The following is a 24268-nucleotide window of genomic DNA, read 5'->3' as shown; positions in this document are numbered from 1 at the left end:
GTCTTAGACCATATGAGCTGTGTACGCAGAGGCCTTGGAACGTAGCATCACCATTGAGGGACACACATTGTACCATGGGATGGACCCGATCGGCCGAAACGGTCACATAATCGTTGGTAGTAAGGCGACCTTGCAGAGCAACCATGGGGTCTATTGAACATCACGATGTGGCTGCCCGAATAATGAAGATCCCTGCCATGTTTCGCTCTCCAAACGTACGGCTAGAAGTTGGAAACAGTGCGAGACAGGTTTTACAGTTTCGGCACCATGTTTTCGCGTTAGGCATTTGTATCAATGATGTGTGGTTTTGGAATTCCAGCTCGGACTGCATTCTCTGCTTACGGAGCACTCCTCGTGTTGTTTTGGTGCTGACAAGGTTCGCGATGCGACATTCAGCGTTGCAGTGACTTTTGCAGCTGTCGTCCTCTTATTTGCGATCACAATCCTCTTGAATGACCGTTCATCACGATCACTCAACACACAATTTCGTTCGTGCTGTCACTTATTGATGATGATGCTTTCCCTGGATGTACACTACTGGCCATTACAATTGCATGACTGGCGCCGCCAGTCGAACTTTGTTATAAATAGTAGCGCGTTCCCAACAATACCCTACCATTTACAGAAGTCCACGAGCTTCCTTCTTCAGTCACTTTTTGTTTCCAGTAATCTGTCGTGACGCGTTTCGGCAGGATGCAACAATCTCAAAGTTCCAATATGAAACTGTCTCACCTCTTTGTGATATACTCGCCCTCATAAGTGCGTAATTTCTTCTGGGCGTGTCCTCTAGGTGGCAAAATCTCGCCTCTGCTCAGAAACAACTAATCAGTTGACGAAGTAGGACGATTCTTCAAAAATTTCTCCACAAACAAATATTTGATCCTTTAGTAGCAAAAAGGAACTTTATAATAACGTGTACTACTTGTAAAATATCATTACTAACTCAATATAACATTTTTCATAACGTGAATGTTTATGGGTAGCCATAGTAATTACAGTATCTACACAGGCTAATCATCTTTGACCCGCTGCAGTTGCATTAGGCTGAAAATATTTGTAAAAAATAATAGTGAAGCGATGTTTTCGACTTCAGTGTGCCACAAATGGAATATAGACTACAACAATGTATGATTTACTGGTTCTTTAACGGTGTCTGTATCATCCAAACCATAGGATCATACAAATTAATTTTAGGAATGAGTGGATCAGTGGATGAGTGCCAAACTACGAACTGAAAGGCCCACGCTTCAATTCCTAGTCGTTCCTAGGCGCTTTTTTTGTCACTTGTGGCTTGTTTCATCTCGTGGAGATAACATCTTGGACCTACTGATAACAAACAGACCCGAACTTTTCGACTCTGTAAGTGCAGAACAGGGAATCAGTGATCATAAGGCCGTTGCAGCATCCCTGAATATGGAAGTTAATAGGAATATAAAAAAAAGGGAGGAAGGTTTATCTGTTTAGCAAGAGTAATAGAAGGCAGATTTCAGACTACCTAACAGATCAAAACGAAAATTTCTGTTCCGACACTGACAATGTTGAGTGTTTATGGAAAAAGTTCAAGGCAACCGTTAAATGCGTTTTAGACAGGTACGTGCCGAGCAAAACTGTGAGGGACGGGAAAAACCCACCGTGGTACAACAACAAAGTTAGGAAACTACTGCGAAAGCAAAGAGAGCTTCACTCCAAGTTTAAACGCAGCCAAAACCTCTCAGACAAACAGAAGCTAAACGATGTCAAAGTTAGCGTAAGGAGGGCTATGCGTGAAGCGTTCAGTGAATTCGAAAGTAAAATACTAGGTACCGACTTGACAGAAAATCCTAGGAAGTTCTGGTCTTACGTTAAATCAGTAAGTGGCTCGAAACATCATGTCCAGACACTCTGGGATGATGATGGCATTGAAACAGAGGATGACAAGCGTAAAGCTGAAATACTAAACACCTTTTTCCAAAGCTGTTTCACAGAGGAAGACCGCACTGCAGTTCCTTCTCTAAATCCTCGCACCAACGAAAAAATGGCTGACATTGAAATAAGTGTCCAAGGAATAGAAAAGCAACTGGAATCACTCAACAGAGGAAAGTCCACTGGACCTGACGGGATACCAATTCGATTCTACACAGAGTACGCGAAAGAACTTGCCCCCCTTCTAACAGCCGTGTACCGCAAGTCTCTAGAGGAACAGAAGGTTCCAAATGATTGGAAAAGAGCACAGGTAGTCCCAGTCTTCAAGAAGGGTCGTCGAGCAGATGCGCAAAACTATAGACCTATCTCTCTGACGTCGATCTGTTGTAGAATTTTAGAACATGTCTTTTGCTCGAGTATCATGTCGTTTTTGGAAACTCAGAATCTACTATGTAGGAATCAACATGGATTCCGGAAACAGCGATCGTGTGAAACCCAACTCGCATTATTTGTTCATGAAACCCAGAAAATATTAGATACAGGCTCCCAGGTAGATGCCATTTTCCTTGACTTCCGGAAGGCGTTCGATACAGTTCCGCACTGTCGTCTGATAAACAAAGTAAGAGCCTACGGAATATCAGACCAGCTGTGTGGCTGGATTGAAGAGTTTTTAGCAAACAGAACACAGCATGTTGTTCTCAATGGAGAGACATCTACAGACGTTAAAGTAACCTCTGGCGTGCCACAGGGGAGTGTTATGGGACCATTGCTTTTCACAATATATATAAATGACCTAGTAGATAGTGTCGGAAGTTCCTTGCGGCTTTTCGCGGATGATGCTGTAGTATACAGAGAAGTTGCAGCATTAGAAAATTGTAGCGAAATGCAGGAAGATCTGCAGCGGATAGGCACTTGGTGCAGGGAGTGGCAACTGACCCTTAACATAGACAAATGTAATGTATTGCGAATACATAGAAAGAAGGATCCTTTATTGTATGATTATATGATAGCGGAACAAACACTGGTAGCAGTTACTTCTGTAAAATATCTGGGAGTATGCGTGCGGAACGATTTGAAGTGGAATGATCATATAAAATTAATTGTTGGTAAGGCGGGTACCAGGTTGAGATTCATTGGGAGAGTCCTTAGAAAATGTAGTCCATCAACAAAGGAGGTGGCTTACAAAACACTCGTTCGACCTATACTTGAGTATTGCTCATCAGTGTGGGATCCGTACCAGATCGGGTTGACGGAGGAGATAGAGAAGATCCAAAGAAGAGCGGCGCGTTTCGTCACAGGGTTATTTGGTAACCGTGATAGCGTTACGGAGATGTTTAACAAACTCAAGTGGCAGACTCTGCAAGAGAGGCGCTCTGCATCGCGGTGTAGCTTGCTCGCCAGGTTTCGAGAGGGTGCGTTTCTGGATGAGGTATCGAATATATTGCTTCCCCCTACTTATACCTCCCGAGGAGATCACGAATGTAAAATTAGAGAGATTAGAGCGCGCACAGAGGCTTTCAGACAGTCGTTCTTCCCGCGAACCATACGCGACTGGAACAGGAAAGGGAGATAATGACAGTGGCACGTAAAGTGCCCTCCGCCACACACCGTTGGGTGGCTTGCGGAGTATAAATGTAGATGTAGATGTAGATGTAGATGAAAAATGCCAAACTGCACAGTTGTTGTGAGTCTATGTTAAATTGTAGGTCTCTCTGTACCTGAGTGAGTAAGTCGAGTCAAAGATCAGAAGAAGGCGAGAGCATACCACCTCCAAAAAAACTACACTACTGGCCATTAAAATTGCTACACCAAGAAGAAATGCAGATGATAAACGGGTATTCATTGGACAAATATATTATACTAGAACTGACATGTGATTACATTTTCACGCAATTTGGGTGCATAGATCCTAGAAATCAGTACCCAGAACAACCACCTCTGGCCGTAATAACGGCCTTGATACGCCTGGGCATTGAGTCAAACAGAGCTTGGATGGCGTGTACAGGTACAGCTGCCCATGCAGCTTCAACACGATACCACAGTTCATCAAGAGTAGTGACTGGCGTATTGTGACGAGCCAGTTGCTTGACCACCATTGACCAGACGTTTTCCTTTGGTGAGAGATCTGGAGAATGTGCTGGCCAGGGCAGCAGTCGAACATTTTCTGTATCCAGAAAGGCCCGTACAGGACCTGCAACATGCGGTCGTGCATTATCCTGCTGAAATGTAGGGTTTCGCAAGGATCGAAAAAAGGGTAGAGCCACGGGTCGTAACAGATCTGAAATGTAACGTCCACTGTTCAAAGTGCCGTCAATGCGAACAAGAGGTGACCGAGACGTGTAACCAATGGCACCCCATACCATCATGCCGGGTGATACACCAGCATGGCGATGACGAATACACGCTTCCAATGTGCGTTCACTGCGATGTCGCTGAACTCCGATGTGACCATTATGATGCTGTAAACAGAACCTGGATTCACCCCAAAAAATGAGGATTTGCCATTCGTGCACCAAGGTTCGTTGTTGAGTACACCATCGCAGGCGCTTCTGTGTTTGATGCAGCGTCAAGGGTAACCACAGCCACGGTCTCCGAGCTGATTGTCCATGCTGCTGCAAACGTCGTCGAACTGTTCGTGCAGATGGTTGTTGTCTTGCAAATGTCCCCGTTTGTTGACTCAGGGATCGAGACGTGGCTGCACGATCCGTTACAGCCATGCGGATAAGATGCCTGTCATCTCGACTGCTAGTGATACGAGGCCGTTGGGATCCAGCACGGCGTTCCGTATTACCCTCCTGAACCCACCGATTCCATATTCTGCTAACAGTCATTGGATCTCGACCAACGCGAGCAGCAATGTCGCGATACGATAAACTGCAATTGCGATAGGCTACAATCTGACCTTTATCAAAGTCGGAAACGTGATGGTACGCATTTCTCCTCCTTACACGAGGCATCACAACAACGTTTCACCAGGCAACGCCGGTCAACTGCTGTTTGTGTATGAGAAATCGGTTGGAACCTTTCCTCATGTCAGCACGTTGTAGGGGTCGTCACCGGCGCCAACCTTGTGTGAATGCTCTGAAAAGCTAATCATTTGCATATCACAGTATCTCCTTCCTGTCTGTTAAATTTTGCGTCTGTAGCACGTCATCTTCGTGGTGTAGCGATTTTAATGGCCAGTAGTGTAGTATAAATCTTCGATACGGTGCCTCTTGAAACACTAAACACTTCTGCTCTCTTCGTTCCGGAAGCCACCACCGTACGAGCACCAATAATTTGCCCACGTTCGAATCCACTTAGCTCCCACATAAAGCACACCGAGATACACAGGTCATTGCTCTGAACACGACTGACACTTGGAACGTATTGAGGACATTGCAATGGTTCCGTTCGTGGTCATACACAACAACGCAACTTGAAGGCTTGGCTAGTATCTACTTTTACTTCCAAGTTCTATTTTATCGTATTAGGCGAGGGAAAATGACTATCTAAACGTCTCCATACGCCCCTAACCTACCTTATATTAAGTCCCGTGATCTATATCTGAGTTACGATTATGTCAGCATAATTGTCGCAGTATTCCACAAGATTACGGTTATCTGTGTTTCACTTTCGACCTGTTACGATCCTAGCAGCGCGTCTCTAAATCTGTTCCATGTGTGCCGTCGCACCTTCTTGATGACGGCGGCAAATGCTGTAGCAGTACTCTAAAGCAATGCATTTTGCAGCTACTTAAAATTTTGATCATTTGCCCGATAAGAGAAAATGTCATACAGATAGCAAACGCTGATTGAGGAAAAAAACTGAAAGCGTTTTTTGTGGATTGGTTCTATTTCAAAAACGCATTTTTATTACCAGTGTAGTGTATAAAACCACGTTTACTGTAATTGTTAACTTTCAATGTATAGTGTTAAACTGTTTACTTTTATTATTACATTTGTGAATACAATGGTATTTGCTAATATGGGAATGGTAATAATATGAGTACAGCCACTTCCAGCAAATACATGCCGAATATGTAGCCTAGCTTTAGATCGCTACCATACAGAACGTACAGGGCGAGCCATACTGCACGCGAGCACAATGTGCTGCACGTGTGCTGGCCGAGGTTAAACTTGTCTCGGCTTTCCTGGATGCTTCTCGGAAGTACATTTCACGTAGCATCGCGGAGCGTTATTTTTCGGCCGGCACAACCTTCATTCTGGCAGTGGCGTCAGTGCTGCTTATCCTTTGCTATTTGTTCACGGTACGAAGACAAAAGGAGTTCAGAGGTACAGTGGCTGTCTACACAAAAAGATTCAGTCTAGCGATCTAGGGTCCTAAACCTTTAAAAATGAATTGCAATGACAGGAGAGAAGGATAAGAATTTTCAACATCTATCATGCGGTCGCATAAATGGTGGGTACTATAAATTTGGTACTAAGTGATGTTGCATTAATATGCAGAAAGAATTTGAAGATTTGGTTGACACTGAAAGAGTAAAAAATTACAACTATCGACAGACTGCATTCATTGCTCCGTACATTAAGAAGCACTTTGTGCTAAACTTGCAGGCATGGAGCACGATGAAAATGGTGGTAAGAATACGGTACTAAATTTTCTTAAGTCGGGCGCATTGTTACACTGTTAGCTGCAACAGTTTTCAATGGATTGACTGAAGAGTATGGAAACCTCATAAACTCGAGGAAACAGTACTTAAAAGTACGTTGGTTACGTCAAGGGGCACGCGTGGAACGATTTTTCTACTTGAAGCCCGCTATTGTTGAATTTGTGAAGGAAAAAGGAGAGCACGAAAGGAAATCAGAACATCCGGGAGGGATTGCAAACCTTTCACTTTAACTGGACTTCACTCCACACTGCCCACAGTAAGACGCTGCAAAGTGAGAAACAACTTATTTCTGATTTGCTGGGGATGCACTGAAAAAGAAAATCGTACGGTGGAAGGGACAAATTCTGACAAAAAAACATCGTGCATTTCCCTAAGCTCACAAGCCTAAAACAAAACGCGAGGTTTGAAGAATTCATTGTGGCCTTGAAAGAATTACAAACACAGTTTTCTAAACCTTTTCAGGACACTGCCAGTTTTACATCCGTTTTCGAACTGTTTACTATTTCAGCTGAAAGTGCTCCTATGCATGACCAGATGGAACTGACCGATCTCCAGGCCAATTCCCGTTTAAAACACAAATTCTTTTACGTTAAAACTGGCTATGAGGTCTACGTTGTTTTTCTTGGGAAGAGTTTCCACATGTCCATAATGTGGTTGCAAATGTGATAAAATATTTCGATCAACATATGTGTGTGAAAGTCCATTAGGACCTCGCCGAGAGCGGAGATGCAGGATTCCTGCATCTGCTCTCCTACGTTCATTCCTTGACTATCAATCTATTTATTAATTTAGCATGTGTGTGAAAGGCTTGTATCGATTATGAAACTAAACAAATCCCGATTACGTAGCAACCTGAGTGTGAAAATACGCGTAATAGCCTGCATCTGTCAGTACGCCGACAGTTTGTACCGGATAAAAATTATGTCTTCCGTGCACCAAAAATAATTAAAAAATACTGAAAATTTGTGTTGATGAGAAATATGAAATATTGAACCAAGTTGTATGAAATGCGAGTGCATTGCCATCACAATGCAGTGTCTTCACCCCCCCCACCCCCTTCCCCACCTCACACTCAGTGTGGTGTGGTGATGGTGGAAGTGTGCCGCCAGATCAGTGCAAGGGCAGTGTTCGCGTGCCGAATTTTCGGCTGTCCCTGATCTACGTAATGAGGAACTAACAAATTTTGACCTAAATTTTTAAATGCTCTCTTGTGTCGTGCCTCGTGCAGAGCACAGGGAGAGACGAGATGTGGGTGGTACTGACCTTAGAGCGCGGTTTGGGGTCGCTAGCGGCGATGGCCTTTAGGGTGGCGACGTCATCGTCTGCAGGGCTCTTGCCGGGCTTGTCAGCGGGCTGCAGCTCCTCCAGGGAGAACCCCAGGTCCACGTCCTGCTTCCACAGCACCTCTATCAGGTCCATGTCCTGTAACACCATCAAAAGTCTGCGTAAGGCACTGCGAGCTGATGACACATAAGCGCTGCAATGAAAGATCACAAAGACACAGCTCAATTCTGAACGTCTCAGTCCACTTTACCGTTCGTTCAGTATGCACTGAATCTTCAAAGCTACCATTTCAAATACAAAAACTAGTGCTTAGTGTACCTCTGGCTGAAGGGGAGTTTCCAGTCAACTGATATCTTTGTATAAACAACAAAATATTTGGCTATACCAGGGTCTACTGTCGAGGAGGTAACGAAAGACTATCGAAAAGAAAGTATCAATAAATTCCCAGCATCATCCGAAACACCACGTCACCAATGTAGTTTATTTCTAAATTCGACACAAATCAGAGTTTATTCATATATGTTTGAACAACTCAAAGTACTAAATGTATTTAAGTTACAAGCAACCGGAGATTTCCTCAACTATGAAAACCCATGGAACTTTCAGTGTAACGCTCGGTTGCTTGCTTTACACAAACATGTTCATATTACCACACAGTCATCCGTGGAATCTGATTTTCACTCCCTACAATTCTATGGTTTGTAGAATGTTGTATTAGCAGTAATCTTCACTACATTTACAATGAAACAAACATAAGATTCATTCTCAAATGCAATAAATTGCTCTTAAGCAGAATGAAAAAGTATCCTTTACTTGTCGAAAGAGGTGTACTGAAGCCAACGTCGACTTCTGGGCAGACTATTCCATAACTCCAACTATCATAAACACGATTAAATTACAGTAAAACGCAGCAATAACAATTAAATGCCAATAAAACACAGCAACTAACAAACTGTTCATTTAATTGCCAATTTCAAATAGATTTATCAATGGGTGTAGAGCGTTTGTTTATACAATGTTTTTCTAACAGAATAATCAAAAATGGTTCAAATGGCTCTGAGCACTATGGGACTTAACATCTTAGGTCATCAGTCCCCTAGAACTTAGAACTACTTAAACCTAACTAACCTAAGGACATCACACACATCCATGCCCGAGGCAGGATTCGAACCTGCCACCGTAGCAGTAGCGCGGTTCCGAACTGAAGCGCCTACAACCGCTTTGTCACAGCGGCCGGCTGGGAGATCCTAAACTGAGTATTTTGAGATAAGCAATCGTCGGAGAAAAATATTTCGGGCTGGTGACGTATTAAATAAGCCATGGACCTGAGGGGCGTTTTTGTAAACAGCTTATATCTGTGCACAGATGTTGGTAGAGCTACTACGACGAACGACAGGTAATCGTCTGGGGCGCAGGATTTTTTAATATAGGGTTACGTGAATTCATTGTACGAAACACTGATAGAAAATGTAGAGACAGTAGTTGGTATAATTCTAACTATCAATCTACCTCTGCAGCAGACGACAGGGATATTTGAGACGAATGTCAAAATTTTATTCGCTGTTTTAATCCCTGCACTGAGACTGGAGGTCATTGCTTATGTCATTACAGACCTAATCACTCTTAGTCTCACATCTCTGTTAGCAACCAGTTTAGAACCCTCTACAATTTGTCACAAAGCCTAAGGCGGTTTGCAAAGTATAGACGTAGATATGAATAATTTTGGCCGGAACCGTCTAGGACAGCCCGTATGATGAATGAGATAATACTGCCCAGCATTAAAGGATACACGAAATGTACGCAAGAGTGCACGCAGGATCAGAGCTACAGGGAACGAGGACCTTGCATTAGTTTTTTGAGAGTGGGGGGTTTGGAGGAAAGGAACTAAGCACAAGTTATTACAAAATAAAGTTCAAAACTATTGAAAAATGTGTTTATTAATTGCCAAATATACGGATGCTACCACTTTATAATATATACCTATGACATACAATGTACTTAAACTGAGAGATTTTGCACGAGGTTCGAAATAATTATTTTGCTGTCAGGAAGGTAACGTTCAGATAAATGTGATACGTTTCCTATTCACGTTTTTAGTAGTTTTTCACGTCAGCTGATAACACGAGAAAAACCGACTCTTACTGAAGGTAAAGGGCTAAAGGAAGCTTTCAGACTTCAGAACTGCAAGGAGGACAGACGCAAATGGCGAAACCGTTTTGAGAATCCACATGAAATGGTTCTGGACACACATACTACTGCTCAGTATCCATAGCACGTTGCGGCTTTCTTCAAAGTGATACTGAATTGGTACGCCTGTGTAAGGTGGGCAGGTAAGCGAAGATCCTATTTTTACTTTTTTATTTTATTTCTTTTCCCCTGGACTGAAACTGCCTCTTCCCCCTTTGGCCGTAGCTGTGGACGCCATTGATTGTGGTTTTCGCGCGAACTTCTTACACCCTGTCTTTGCTTCACTTACTGACCACTCATTATTGCACGACAATAGCTATTAGCACCTGCTATAGGTTTAGGTCAGTTATGCATTTGTTCGGCGTTTTCTGGACAGCAGTTCGCATTGAATACGACAAGAATTCCATCTCCATTGTAAGTCTTCAAAGCGTGTAATAGGGACGGGACCTGGAATTACTTGGCAGATATACGGCAACTGTAGTCAGTTACTGTTTCTGAAAGCGTTTCAACGATGTAGCAAGTGCCTCCTACAAAAGTGGTATTTCAAATTACTATTGAACCATGACAGCGTCGTGTGAAAGGGAAGACATGTTTTGCTAAAATACGGAAGTAGTTTGCGTGTGTAAAACTGACGACGGGTAACCGGGTGGTAAGTGTAAAGACAGAACTAGGGGTAACGTTTGCGACTCTAGTTGTTTTAACGCAGTTCTAGATGAATGAGAAACAGCGGTGGTCACGTCGGGCTATAGCGCAACAGACGAACCTGCGGCGCTATATACCTGTGTTGTGGTGGCGCGGCGCGGAGATTGCTGGCGTGGGCTTCACGTGTGGCCAGCGAGCAGAGGCGTGAACGAGGTCGCCTCTACCAGGCCGCCATCTTGCCGACAGCGGACTTCAGCACCATGGAGGGGAGGGGAGCCGGAAAAAATTGTCCCTCAGTTCTCCCGGAAACACGGGATCCTACTTGCACCGTGACCAGCCATACGAAAACTTTGCACCTGGCGCCAAGCAGTTTTGAAATCAATAGTTCATTCGTAAAATACGTCTCGACGCACTCATTGTCATTCGACTACATATCGGATAAACATCAGGTGCAAAAGAATCGTTTGTAACCGTTTGTGTTTTTGTATGGGGTAGAATTCGTTCTACGAGTAGCACGTAAGATGCTATTTTATAATGGCGAGACCTGAACTCCACTGACAAAACTTCGGCCTTTATTCAGGAATATTTTGGCATCAAGGTCTTCAGAGGCCCGACAGAGTACTAACGTAATAATAGTTTAATCGTTTTTTAACTCTAATTACCTTCGTTTCCGTGAAAATACCTCTACAACAGTGAAAAAGCCTATAACGTGCAGTGTAAATCACAATGTACTACACAAAACACGAAGTAAAACAATAACTGTCAGGCAGGCGCAGAAGTACTGTGACGTGGTTCCCATCGTCGCGGGAACACCTCAGCATTGCGTCGTTGTACTGTTCTTCCATCGCATTCTTTGAACCTATACACGAGGTGCATATCGGCCGAGTCTTCGTTAGTAACCCCATTCACACTGTTGTGCATCAGTGTTAGCGTAAAATCAACGCTGCCGGAGAAACAAACGCGAGACAGAGCCGCGTAATACTGAATGCAGGCTTGAGGGATAAGAGTAAAGTGGACATTTCTGCTGTTATGCAAATATTTTCAGTGCAATACAAACGCAAAGGTAAATGGCGACAAGTAATCAACGACAACGCAGTTAGTCTGTAACGAGCCATCCGAGACCACCAATAGTTTGTACGGAAATATTCAGAAAATATCCTAAACGAACTCCGAATTTTTTTCCGTGGAGTTCCCATTCACCGTGTTAGGGAAGTCACAAGGATAGAAAATTGTAGCGAAATGCAGGAAAACCTGCAGGGTATCCAGACTAGGTACAGGGATTGGCAGTTGAAACTCAACATAAACAAATGTAATTTACTGTGCATAACCAGCAGGAAAGAACTGTTACTGTTCGATTTTAGAACTGTCAAACACACACTAAAACACATCCGACAAACATATTGCAGCAAGCGTACGGAGTGATTTACTAGGGAACGATCGCGAAAAAATATTCGTATAAACACACATGCCAAGTAGATTTATTAGACGAATCCTCAAGAACTGTAGCATACTCGCAAAGGATTGTTATTGTTGTGGTCTTCAGTCCGAAGACTAGTTTGATGCAGTTCTCCATGTTAGTCTATCCTATGCAAGTCTCTTCATCTCTGCATAATACCGCAACTTAAGTCTATTTGAAGCTGCTTACCGTATTCAAACCTTGATCTCCCTCTACAATTTTTAAACCCTCTTTCCAATATTTCCTTCCATTATCAGACTGATGATTCGTTGATGCCTCAGGTCGTATCCTACCAGCTGATCCCCTCTTTTAGTCAAGTTATGCCATAAACTCCTTTTTTCCCCAATTCGATTCAGTACGCATGTCCGAAAGAACATTGCATCGCTCTTCTTAACAACACAGGCACAGTAGTATCGTATTTATTCTCCGGTACCAAGTAGCGACTTTCAATTGAAATGTGCTTCCCTGTACGGAAATATAATGCGTCTACGATTACAGGTTGTGACGCAGGAAGTACGACATATGGGAGTTTGGGTGTGGCCGTGAGTCGTGTATGGACAGCCACAGCGGTTTAGGCGACTTCTCGTGTAAAGCGAAAAATCGTATTTCGAGTCCCGAGTCGACACAAATTTTTAATGTCGTCATTCCCTTGTCGACTGATAGTTGTTCGTTTCAGCAGCTGCTAATACATTTCATGCAACATAATTTTGGGATATCTAGACACTAGACACTTCTAACACAACGCTGATCTATAAGGTAGCGCATTCTAGCGAAGCGGACTAGAAGTACATTTCTGAACAGTGGGACATCTTGTTTAGTGTGTGTGTATTGTATTGATTTCCATCGCGAGTTTAAACAACGATAAGAAACTGCAGAAAATAATACGGTGAGTCCAGATTAGCAATGAAAATAGCAGGGTACTTTGTAGATATGTGTGATAATGAATGATTTCTAATGGTTGTGTTGTTGAAAGCATGCTGTTAGCTTTGTTGTCGTGGAAGGGAAAAGTTCTGTAACTTATTGGCTGACTACAGTGCTGTCTCTTCTTCAATTGTACAGTTCGGGCAGATTTCGATACTCTCGCATGGGATGATTCCGACAAGCCGACTTCTCCCAAAATTTCGGATTTCCTGCTTTGAAGTAACGTGTAAAATTATTTATTTATTTACCAAGTATTTATAAGCCTTGCAAGTATAAAAACAAAGAAAAGTTTATGTCAATGTAGGTCGGAGGGTATGGCCACCGCTATTCAAGAAGTGACAGACATCAAAATGCCTCTTGCAAATGCCACCAAACTATTCTCGATACCGAGAAACACGTTGCGTTTAAGAGTTCTGAATGGCAACGTGTCTAATCGACAAAATGGGAAAGGAGCCATCCTAACTGCTGCTGTAGAGGATGAACACGTAACGCATTTGTCACTGCTGGATGCCAAAGGATTTGGATTAACAGTGATTGATGTTAGAGAACTCGCTTTCAAATATGCAGAGAGGAATAGCATTAGTCGTATATCAAACTGTTCGAAACAAACGGCAGGATACGATTGGGTTTATTCCTTCTTAGAAAGAAATCCAAATTTCCGAGTGAGAAATCTAGGTGACTAGCTTATGCTCGCTCAAGGGAACTCAATAAAGAAGAAATGGGGAATATTTTTTTTTTTTTACAAATCTCAGAGCAATGTAAAATACGCTTGGATTATGGGAAGATCTGGAAAGAATTTTGAGTGTGGATGATACTGCATTTGAACTCATTTTCAAAACGGGAAGGTCATTTCTCTGAGAGGAAAGAAGCAATTTTTTCATGCTATTACAGGAGAAAGTGGTTCTACTGTGACCGTAATGGTTTGCAGCAGTGGGCGGGGACTTTGATTCCACCTTTTGTAATCATGAAGGACGTTTTAGACAAAACCCCTGATATTCAAAAGGGTTGCCAAATAGATAATCTATTCACATGTCCGAATCTATCATGATGTATCATCTTTCAAAAACCTGAAACACTCCTATAACGAGGCGTGCCGAAGCTTCGTCCTCCATCACCCAGGAAAGGGCATCAACAAAGGGAGATTCAAACAACAGGCAATCTAACGAGTGAAAAGTGTGATCTACCCATATAAACCAGATGTATTGACTGAAGATGTCTTTGAATATGAATTGGTCACTACGCCACATGTTATCCCACAAGTTAGAGTAGGCGATGACATCGCTGTGGATAATGACTCGGTCTGGCCACCACCTACTCAGTCCTCATTTAAGGAAATATCACCAGCGCCTATTGTTCATAGTAAGGTTTCTGGAAGGAAGGTGTCTAGAAAACAAGAATCTGCCGTTCTCACATCAGAAAATTACCGAAGACAACTTCGGGAGAAAGCGGCCACACAGCAATCAAAGCGACGTTCAGGGAAGGATGTAGTATGCTCGGTTGCAAATATCAAGGATAAAGATAACTACGGTGGTGATTGTGGTGGTTTTCACTATGATGAGACTGCTAGTCAAATATGGATGAAGTGTGCTGGCCAGTGCAACAGTTGGTTCCACGAGATGTGTTTTGAAAAAGACGACGAACTCAGTTTTACATGCGAAAATTGTTCATAATCACTTTGTATGATTTGTACAGATTTTTTAATTTAACTAGGTGACTACAGTTTCTCATCTCTTTGGCAAAAGTTGTTTTCTTAAATATTATTGTTATTTATTTTTGTTTCCCCTTTTTGTCTGTCACCTACAATCATGCCTCAAGCAAGATCTCCCGAACTTTAAAGAAGTGGACATATTTGCGTTATACTCTACAAATTAAACAATTACACGACCTGTGCTAATTAAATTTTTCGTTCTATCAAAATGAATAACTTGAAGTCTAACAAATATCTGAAGAAGTGTGTGGTACAATTTTTTGAGCAGTTGTCCTACAATTTCAATTTCCCTCGTAGGGTGTCGAGTTATCCCAAAATACTTTACTTTATAACGGCTGTCATCGCAGCAGTGCTTGTTCATTCGGACACGCACGGAAGTCCGACCATTGCAACAACAGAGGAACTCCAATGTCGTACGCATATAAGTAGTGCTCACTTGATAAATATTGACTCACGTGACATCTTAGATGACAGGGATTGCATGGAAGATACCTTAGCGCCCAAGATGGTTCTAGAGAACTCTGGAGGAGGAACCGCTACAACGCCAGTAGTGCATGGGCGCCTCCGTTCCCGGAGCCGGAGGAATTGTCGCGCGCCGGCCGTGGACAAAAAGCGGCCTTAATACTAGCTGGCACCGCCGGCGGCGCCGCAGAGCCGTGGCTCCGTCTGGCCACTGGTCGCTTGTGAAAGGCGCACAGCGGCTTACGCCCACGCCGGAGACTTTTTACAGCCGCTGCTGGCTGCCGGCCTGCACATTCTAGGCCCACACACTAGAAAGGGGTGCCGAGAGCGCGCTCATACTTTCTCCTATGCTAGGGGCGACGACTCTCTACTGCAAATACTGACACAGACGAGTACACGCGAAACTTCGACAACAGGGGCATATGAGGTGGTTTCCACGATTACAGGAAAGGTAACCACAATAAAAAATTTTATAGAACCTTCAGAAGTGTGAGATAAATTACATGGCATAAATAAAAAAACGAAAAATCCAACAATTTATCGTTTCTCTACTGAATCAAAGAAACTGCTGCTGAATAGTACCCGCAGTTTAGCAGGAATGCTTCCGGAATACCCACCTTCACCTGCGGAACAACTACTATGACACTAACTTTCTGTATACATGCAGACTGAAGCGATGAATGAAACTTTGTACCAAGGCCGGGATTCGAAGGCGGGTCTCGTGCTCACTAGGGAGAGGCGCTAAACACTGCGCCACCCTGGCACTGTGGCCTTGCGCAACTGCACGGACTACCGTAACACGTCTTCCTTCTCAATTCTAATTCCCATTCACGCATCAGCCCACTTGGTATTCCCCTTAATCTGGAACAGCATTGCAGAGGCTCTCCCATTGCACTGGAATAGCGCCTCAGTATCGAACAAAAAGGGGGACCCTGTCTGAGACACAGTCATAGTTGCTTTAATCAGATGAAACTATTATCATTAACCTCGCATCAGGAAATTTACAATTTATATAATAATCATGGACACTTTAACAGACTGTAACCACCACACGTGTAATTCTATTCCCACGGGATGGAGTGAGGTAATTGGGTGTACAGCAAGTTCGACCCACATTTGGCTGGACGACAGTTCAAATCCTTGACCGGTCATTCTGATTTAGGTTTTGCGATCTTTCCGTAAATACTTAATGTTAATGCTGGGATATTTAATCGGTCGATTTCGTTCCTCGTCCTGGCTTAATCCAAGTATGTGCTCCCTAATGACCACGTAGTCGGCTAGACATTAAAACCTAATCTTCCTTCCTCTTTTATCCTCGTGGAGACCTTCTACGCCATCCGATGGAATGTCTGCCAGGCGGTACTGTCATATACAGGCTGATCAGAAGCAGTCTGAAGAGCTTTTACCGTTGCTGCAGAGTAGGTTGTGCTGAGAAACTATAGTCAGAAAAAATTCGATACGTTCCGGAGTTAATTAGCTTTGATGTTAACCAATCTGGCTGTAGCGCGTATGTCCAAGAAGCCCGACAGATAAATTAATGCCAGTTTTTCTCATAGCACAGATGACAGCGCGCAGGACTGCTCAGCCTTGCGCTCGGGTTCTATCTTTTCTACCGTCCAATGCCCAATATTCGTATCGCCCCCTTGTTTGGTTTTAGGAAACCAAAAGAAGAATACATTAGGCGACACAGTCTCTGACGGGCCGCTTTTTAAATTACTGTCTAACCTCTGCCTTATAGGATACATCGAATAACCGGAAATTTACGTAGTAATTTCATTTCCGAACACACTAATGAAGGCTTATTGTACCATGCTTCACCCTTTTCTCACTCAATATTTATTAAAAATTATATTTGTTGCCAGTTACGAAGATGTGTTAGTATGATCTTTTATCAAGTTACTTCTGTTCTTCAACTTTTATAGTCCTGTCCTCCTCAGTTGCGCGCAATATTACGGTATATTAATAATTTTTACTTATGGACCGTCTGACAGCAACTGAATAAAACACAATTTTAGTGCCATACGCGTTTCGCCTTTATTTTCTGCAAGGCATCATCAGTGGCAGGTTGCGTGGACAATTTCCTACATATTACGCTCCTGTTGCATTTTTGGTGTTGTTCTTCTTCTTATGAACGCCAATTTGCGGTTTTTTTCGCCATTCCACAACACTATGCACAGAACGCTTGTTTTAAAGCAATGTTTTGGTTTCTGTTGACGACTGTTGTCAACAGAAACCAAAACATTGCTTTAAAACAAGCGTTCTGTGCATAGTGTTGTGGAATGGCGAAAAAAACCGCAAATTGGCGTTCATAAGAAGAAAAACAACACCAAAAATGCAACAGGAGCGTAAAATGTAGGAAATTGTCCACGCAACCTGCCACTGATGATGCCTTGCAGAAAATAAAGGCGAAACGCGTATGGCACTAAAATTGTGTTTTATTCAGTTGCTGTCAGACGGTCCATAAGTAAAAATTATTAATATACCGTAATGTTACTTCTGTTCTGTTCATATTTACGTAAAATTTTAATCGTCAGATGTCGACGGTGCAGGAAAAAAATCTATTGCTGCTTATCGTAAAGAAGACACGTTAAGTTGCACACAGACAGAGTTAAAAGACTCTTACATAAATAAAGCTTTCGGCCACAGCCTTGATCATACACCATTCATACACACAAGTAAGCACACCTCATGCACACATGACCGCCAACTGCTTGCTTGCGTGTGTATATGAACGGTGTGTGTGTGTCTCTTACTGATCACGGCTGTGGCCGAAAGCTTAATGTAAGTGTCTTTTTCTTGCGTCTATCTTCAACTTAACGTGTCTTCTTTACGGTAAGTAGCAATCTGTCTTTTCCTACATTGCTGATATTCCTACCTGCAGCTTCCATTGCTTAATCATCAGGTGTATTATTTTCGACATAAGTTGCTGAATATATGGTATGTTTGGCGCAATTTTATCGTCTTTCAGAATGGTATGTGCACCTATCGCAAGGGGACAAAGCCGTCCATTAACGTCTGTAAACAGCAAAGACGCAGGTGGGAAAACATGAAGGTGTTTGTGTGCACCTACAGGTATACTACACTACATGCAGATGTTGGCTCAACTACATTCTTTCCTTCCACGCTATCACTTCTAATGTTGTACTGCGACTCAACCGTGAAAAGACGATGTGCGGTTGTCTACTGAGTAAGTTACAAACAGGCATGTTCGCTGAACTTCACCCTGTGATTGATGGTTACCTTGGAACATATCATCTACAAGAAACCTTTAACACATAGTATTGATACCTCACTTCGGACGGCTGCAGTTGGAATGAAGTTCTGGTCACTTTCATATGGATGTGTTGCAGAAAACGCTTTATTTACCAATTGGATGTTCCCGACACACATTTCTAGAAGCCGGATGTGTGCTGCAGTCTAAGGGTGGCATTAGCACTATGCAAAGCCACTTACCCACATTTCCCAGAATTGGACCTGCCAGTGGCTTTCTTATCCGACGCAGTTCGTCTGATAAATGTTGCCGCGAAGCTATTCCTCTGAAATAACTTACGTGTTTATTGTATCATGTTTTCCCTAGTTACTATAGGGGTAGCGATATTTCCCTAAATAACGCAGATCATTGCAGGCTGTTTCAAAACTGCTATGTAAGTACAAACAAAATAGACCGAACGATGAATAATATATTTCATAATACAGTCCATCATCATAGGTGACCACCGCAGTGGTTTATAAGCCAATTAGTGAACTACCTTTTCTTTTAAAAAAATCAAACTCCCATGTGTAAAACCTCTTCAAACTTCTGATTACTTTACAAATAAGTTAATGTGTTTATTGTCTGGGTAATTTGTCCGCCGTTTTAAGGAAAGAGTACTTTTTTTCACGCATCTCAATGTTTATGAAGTCGCATCTACTGAACGAGGGCCCACGGGGAATAAGGGCCGCGCAACAAACTTGTGACATCACGCTAGTTTCCTCTGCCGACGTGCATCGCGAACGATCGGCTATGTGCGTGGGCAGACGGGAAATCAGTATGTCAGTGAAGAGGCACCTGACAAAGTCCTTGACATTGTCATATGTTATCGAAAGCGCGAGTCTAAGCACGCAGCTACAAATTGTTAAAGTGACCTCAAATAGCAGCGCTTATTTCCCGCTGGAGACGATCGCTACAATTCGTAAGGCCTGCAATGTCATGTAAAGTGATGTATGCCACAGGACCCATGTATCTCGTTGGCTCTGTCCCGAACTGTGAGTCGTATATTGGTATAATTTTGCAGGTACATTCAGTGCTATATACTTATAACGTCTGCAAAACGTGTTGCTAATAGAGTTAATAATATAGAAGTAATAAATTAGAACTCCACGCCTGACGATGAAGTTTTACTGCTTGAACGCCAGAAATGTAGTAACTGGTGAACTTCTTTCCTTTCATCATTGTGTGGGGGCGGGGGGAGGGTATCACCGAGGAACAGTTTCGTAAAGGTTTGAAATTATGTATAAAGTTTGTTGGAAATCCCTAAATGCTCTCATTCTTAAATACTGAAGGAATGCAGTCTGGGGAAATTGCGCGACGTGAGTTACCATGCCTCAATACATTCACACATTTTCTAACTGTGATACTTGTCTTACAGGTTAAACCATTGACAAAAGATTACATCCCTCAGTGAGTCACCGGCCGTGGTGGCCGAGCGATTCTAGGCGCTTCAGTCGGAACCGCGCGACTGCTACGGTCGCAGGTCCGAATCCTGCCTCGGGCATGGATGTGTGTGATGTCCTTAGGTGAGTTAGGTTTAAGTAGTTCTAAGTTCTAGGGGACTGATGACCTCAGATGTTAAGTCCCACGGTGCTTGGAGCCATTTGAACCTAAATGAGTCGATTATATATTTTTAAATTCGGTCAGCAATTGAGGCTTTCTCTGCAACAAAGACGCAAGTGAAATGCAATGAAATTAAGATACAGAATATCAAATGTTTTGGATAGCTTTTTATTCAATTCAAATTCCCGGGTACGGACTAAATTTCCGTCAAATATAAACGAAATATTTTGGTTTCAGAATATATGACGTGACAGTGTAATATGTAAGAATTACGGACTGATTTGGATTTCAAGCTATTGTTCCGGAAAACGCCTCGTTATACAAAATACAGAGAATCAAATTTTTGGTGTCCCTGAAAGCCGCTAGATATGCAGCAGCATGCAACCAGAAACTGGAACTAGGTGATTGTGCAACCAAGTTAATCATTTAGTAGGCTTATACAGACATAGCTTCGTGATCAGTTTGCTATTGCTTTCTCCGGTGAACTAGCAGTGGCCGCGGTGGCCGTGCGGTTCTAGGCGCTCCAGTCCGGAGCCGCGCTGTTGCTACGGTCGCAGGTTCGAATCCTGCCTCGGGCATGGATGTGTGTGATGTCCTTAGGTTTGTTAGGTTTAAGTAGTTCTAAGTTCTAGGGGACTGATGACCACAGCAGTTGAGTCCCACAGTGCTCAGAGTCATTTGAACCATTTGAACTAGCAGTGTCACAATCTGGTGAGTTATAGTGTGGTGTGAAATTTCAGTGGCATTGCCACGTGGAATCTTTTTACCACCGAAGAATTTCCAGAGGTGACAATCGCGTTGAGTGGCAGGAGAAAAAACGAGGCAGCAAGTGGAAGTGGACTCTGTACTCTTTAGATTTCTTCAATCAGTCTCTAAACAACACTGATGTAATCTTTCACATAAGCTGTTGATGACTGAACGACACATTCTAACATAGGAGACCTAAAAGAGATGAAGAATGATACAATTAAATAAATATACGTCGGTCGTTTATGGGAATCTCTTGTTCGTCATGATGTCGACCGCACGTGTGGCGTCGAGAAAACAAACATGGCGCAAAATAATTTGTACATATGGCCGTGAAACGAGGGGGCTTGACATAAATTTCTTGTGTGGAACAACACTAAGCCGGCCGAAGTGGCCGAGCGGTTCCAGGCGCTCCATTCTGGAACCGCGCGTCTGCTGCGGTCGCAGGTTCGAATCCTGCCTCGGGCATGGATGTGTGTGATGTCCTTAGGTTAGTTAGGTTTGAGTAGTTCTAAGTTCTAGGGGACTGATGACATCAGAAGTTAAGGCCCATAGTGCTCAGAGCCAACAACACTAAGCCGGCTGAAATTCAGATAGGGGCGGCGTTGTAGTACGCCTTCAGATTCTGTCATCGGTAAACACTTCATGAGGGCTAAAACGTGTTGACAAAGGAAGCACATCCGGACGTTCTGCAACCTATGCCACCCCAGTGAATTTGGATGCTGCACAATCAACATGTAACAATTCGTGAAATCTTGCTTCCGCGGTGAAAATTAGCGTTGGAAATCTCAAGAAAAATGAAAAAAAACTGTTTTGCTCTATTTTTCTCCTCAGAGATGGCGTGAAGTTGAGTGCGATATGAGACTATAATGAGTTCGTGTTTTTAGGTTACGGTACCATGCATACAAGGCGCTAGTGAGTATTCAACAAGTGGGCTAGGGTGACCGGCTTGTATCTTGCGGGCAGTTAGGTTTACAATCAGGCCGCAACGAGGCTGGCGTTGGTCGTGCCCGCATGGCCTGGCGGAGGGTGAGGGGGAGGGGGGAAGCGCGAGAGGAATGCAGGGGGTGGGGCGCCCCGCACGGAATTAACGAAGCCCGGCGCGCAGCCGCCTCCATTAGGGAGGGGGGAGGCGGCAAAAAGGCCGCGAGGAGGAGGACAGGAGAGGGGAAGGAAGAGAAGAGAAGAGGCGCGCCGTGACGGGGGGTGGGCCCGCGGCTCACGACTCGTCGACAGCCGGGTCATTACGACCTTCCTTTTTTAGGCGGCATAGGGTCGGCAGGGAGCCGTCCCTGCATTCGCCAGCCCCAGCACCGGCACCGAATCGCCGCTGCCGCAGCCGCCCCATCCACTCATGTCGCTGTTGCCGTGGAAACAACAGAGCGCCCTTCCCGCAGTTCTCACTCTGCCTCTTATATCCCGAAATGAGACTACACTACGCGCTAGGTTCATCGTGTACTTTGGAGAGCTCCCAACCGTGGCACTACAATGTCTTGGAGACTGTTTTTCTTTTTAATTCTTTTTACACATAAAATGTGATTACGATCAAATTAAGCGACGTGAATGGCTCAGCTGACGCAATTACTATTACAATAAATGTTTTTTCATCATGATTGTCCGTTTTCGTCATCATTTCAATATGAACCGTTACGCAAAAATATGATCACATTATATATATGTACTTGCAGTCAGTCATGAATAAAAAAACAGTCAGGCATGTTCACATGACTACAGACAGCGTTGCGAAACATGACGGGCTGGTAATCCTGCTTACACCAACTGACAAATTGAGTATACGATGCAAACACATTGGCCACATCTTCAAACTTTTGTAGTTCTGTCGTCCTCAGTTGTGTGTAATATTACAGTTTATTGATAATATTTACTTTCGGATCCTGTAATTACAACAGAATGAAACACAATTTCCGTGCCGTACCCGTCTCACCTATAATCCCTGCAGGCCATCTTCAACGGGAGGCTTCGTGGACGTTGTTCTACACGTTGTGTTTTTGTTCCATTTTTGGCACTGTTATTCATCAATTACATTTGAAATGTTGTTTTTCAGACTTCACAGCAAAACACGTGTTCAGTTCCTAGTGCTGTGAAGTCTGAAAAATAGCATTTCAAACGCCAATTAGAAGAAGAAGAACAGCGCCAAAAATGGAGCAAAAAACGCAACGTGTAGAACAACGTTCACGAAGCCTCCCGTTGAAGACGCCTTGCAGAGGACAAAGGCGAAGAGGGTACGGCACGGAAATTGTGTTTCACTCAGTTGTAATTAGAGGGCCCAAAAGTAAAAACTATCAACATACCGTAGACTTACGTCAGGTTGTTAGGTTGTCTTTTCAAACAACAGACAGCCTCAACGGAAGCGTGCCTTTTTAATCTATGTTTAATAACTGTGGTTGCAAACATAAGGAAAAAAGATGATTAACATTATTATCGGTTTCGTCCAGATATTGAACAACTTCCGAATGTACCATGGGAGAAGAGAAAAAGCCTACCTTAAAATCTTAAAGAAATTAAAACTTTTGCCAGTTCTATTTGCAAGTTTCGTAAAGTAAACATCAAAATACAAATATTCTACCAGTAGAGAGAGAGAGAGAGAGAGAGAGAGAGAGAGAGAGAGAGAGAGAGACAGAGAGAGAGAGAGAGAGAGAGAGAGAATTATACAGGAAAAGCAATTCTGCCTCCAGTTTCCCTCTTACAACTTGCACCAGATGCGCGTCATATCAGGGAAGCAGCTGCCAAACCTTTAAATGCAAATAACATGAAAATATATAAAAGTTGGAACGAAACAGATATTTAAAAAATTTTCTTTGATTCTATTCCCTCTATTTATACTTTATTTTTCAGTCTTAAAACACTGTACAATTTTTATTAAATGTAACTCGTAAGTTCTAACAATTAGTAGATTCTGAAACCGACAAGTAAATGGCCAAAACCAGTAATGAATGTAATTATGTTCTGTGAATGTCTCTAAAACAAACAAAAATGTCATATTAGGTTACGTTTCTCCATACACAGAACATCGATCTTTTTAAAAAAATTATATTCCCTTATTATAAAGCACCATCGACAGCTAACTCATTAGTCATAGCAGGCTATATCGACTGGAAAATACAAGAAACTCAAATCCGCAATAATCTCATAGGAAAGAACATCTCAACATTTCTTTTAATGGTCCTATACGTCTCGAGCAGCAAACAATAGGAAAATTCAGGGCTAGGCCCGACCATCTCGTAAAAAGAGCTCCAGCGATTAAATAAAACTACTCAGGAGACAAGATAAAGAGTGTGAGCTACCGCAGGATACGAATCTATAAAATTTTATGGTCATTACACATATACAGGGTGTTACAAAAAGGTACGGCCAAACTTTCAGGAAACATTCCTCTTACACACAGAAAGAAAATACGTTATGTGCACATGTGTCCGGAAACGCTTACTTTCCATGTTAGAGCTCATTTTATTACTTCTCTTCAAATCACATTAATCATGGAATGGAAACACACAACAACAGAACGTACCAGCG

At 43.0% G+C, this 24268-nt stretch overlaps 1 protein-coding gene across 3 annotated transcripts in view; it reads right to left on the bottom strand.

Annotated features, from left to right (window-relative positions):
• Nucleotides 1-24268, bottom strand: part of LOC126188434 (segmentation protein cap'n'collar) — an 815786-nt gene that overhangs the window by 222696 nt on the left and 568822 nt on the right. For all 3 annotated transcript variants that reach the window (XM_049930039.1, XM_049930038.1, XM_049930040.1), the window contains one exon: nucleotides 7778-7936. In XM_049930039.1, coding sequence (XP_049785996.1) covers nucleotides 7778-7936 — 159 coding nt within the window. The remainder of the gene's footprint in view (nucleotides 1-7777; nucleotides 7937-24268) is intronic.

Source organism: Schistocerca cancellata, chromosome 5 (genome assembly GCF_023864275.1).
Source record: "Schistocerca cancellata isolate TAMUIC-IGC-003103 chromosome 5, iqSchCanc2.1, whole genome shotgun sequence".
NCBI classification, from domain to species: domain Eukaryota; kingdom Metazoa; phylum Arthropoda; class Insecta; order Orthoptera; family Acrididae; genus Schistocerca; species Schistocerca cancellata.
The sequence above is the reverse complement of the archived record's forward strand: the minus strand, read 5'-3'. Positions and strand labels throughout refer to the sequence as shown.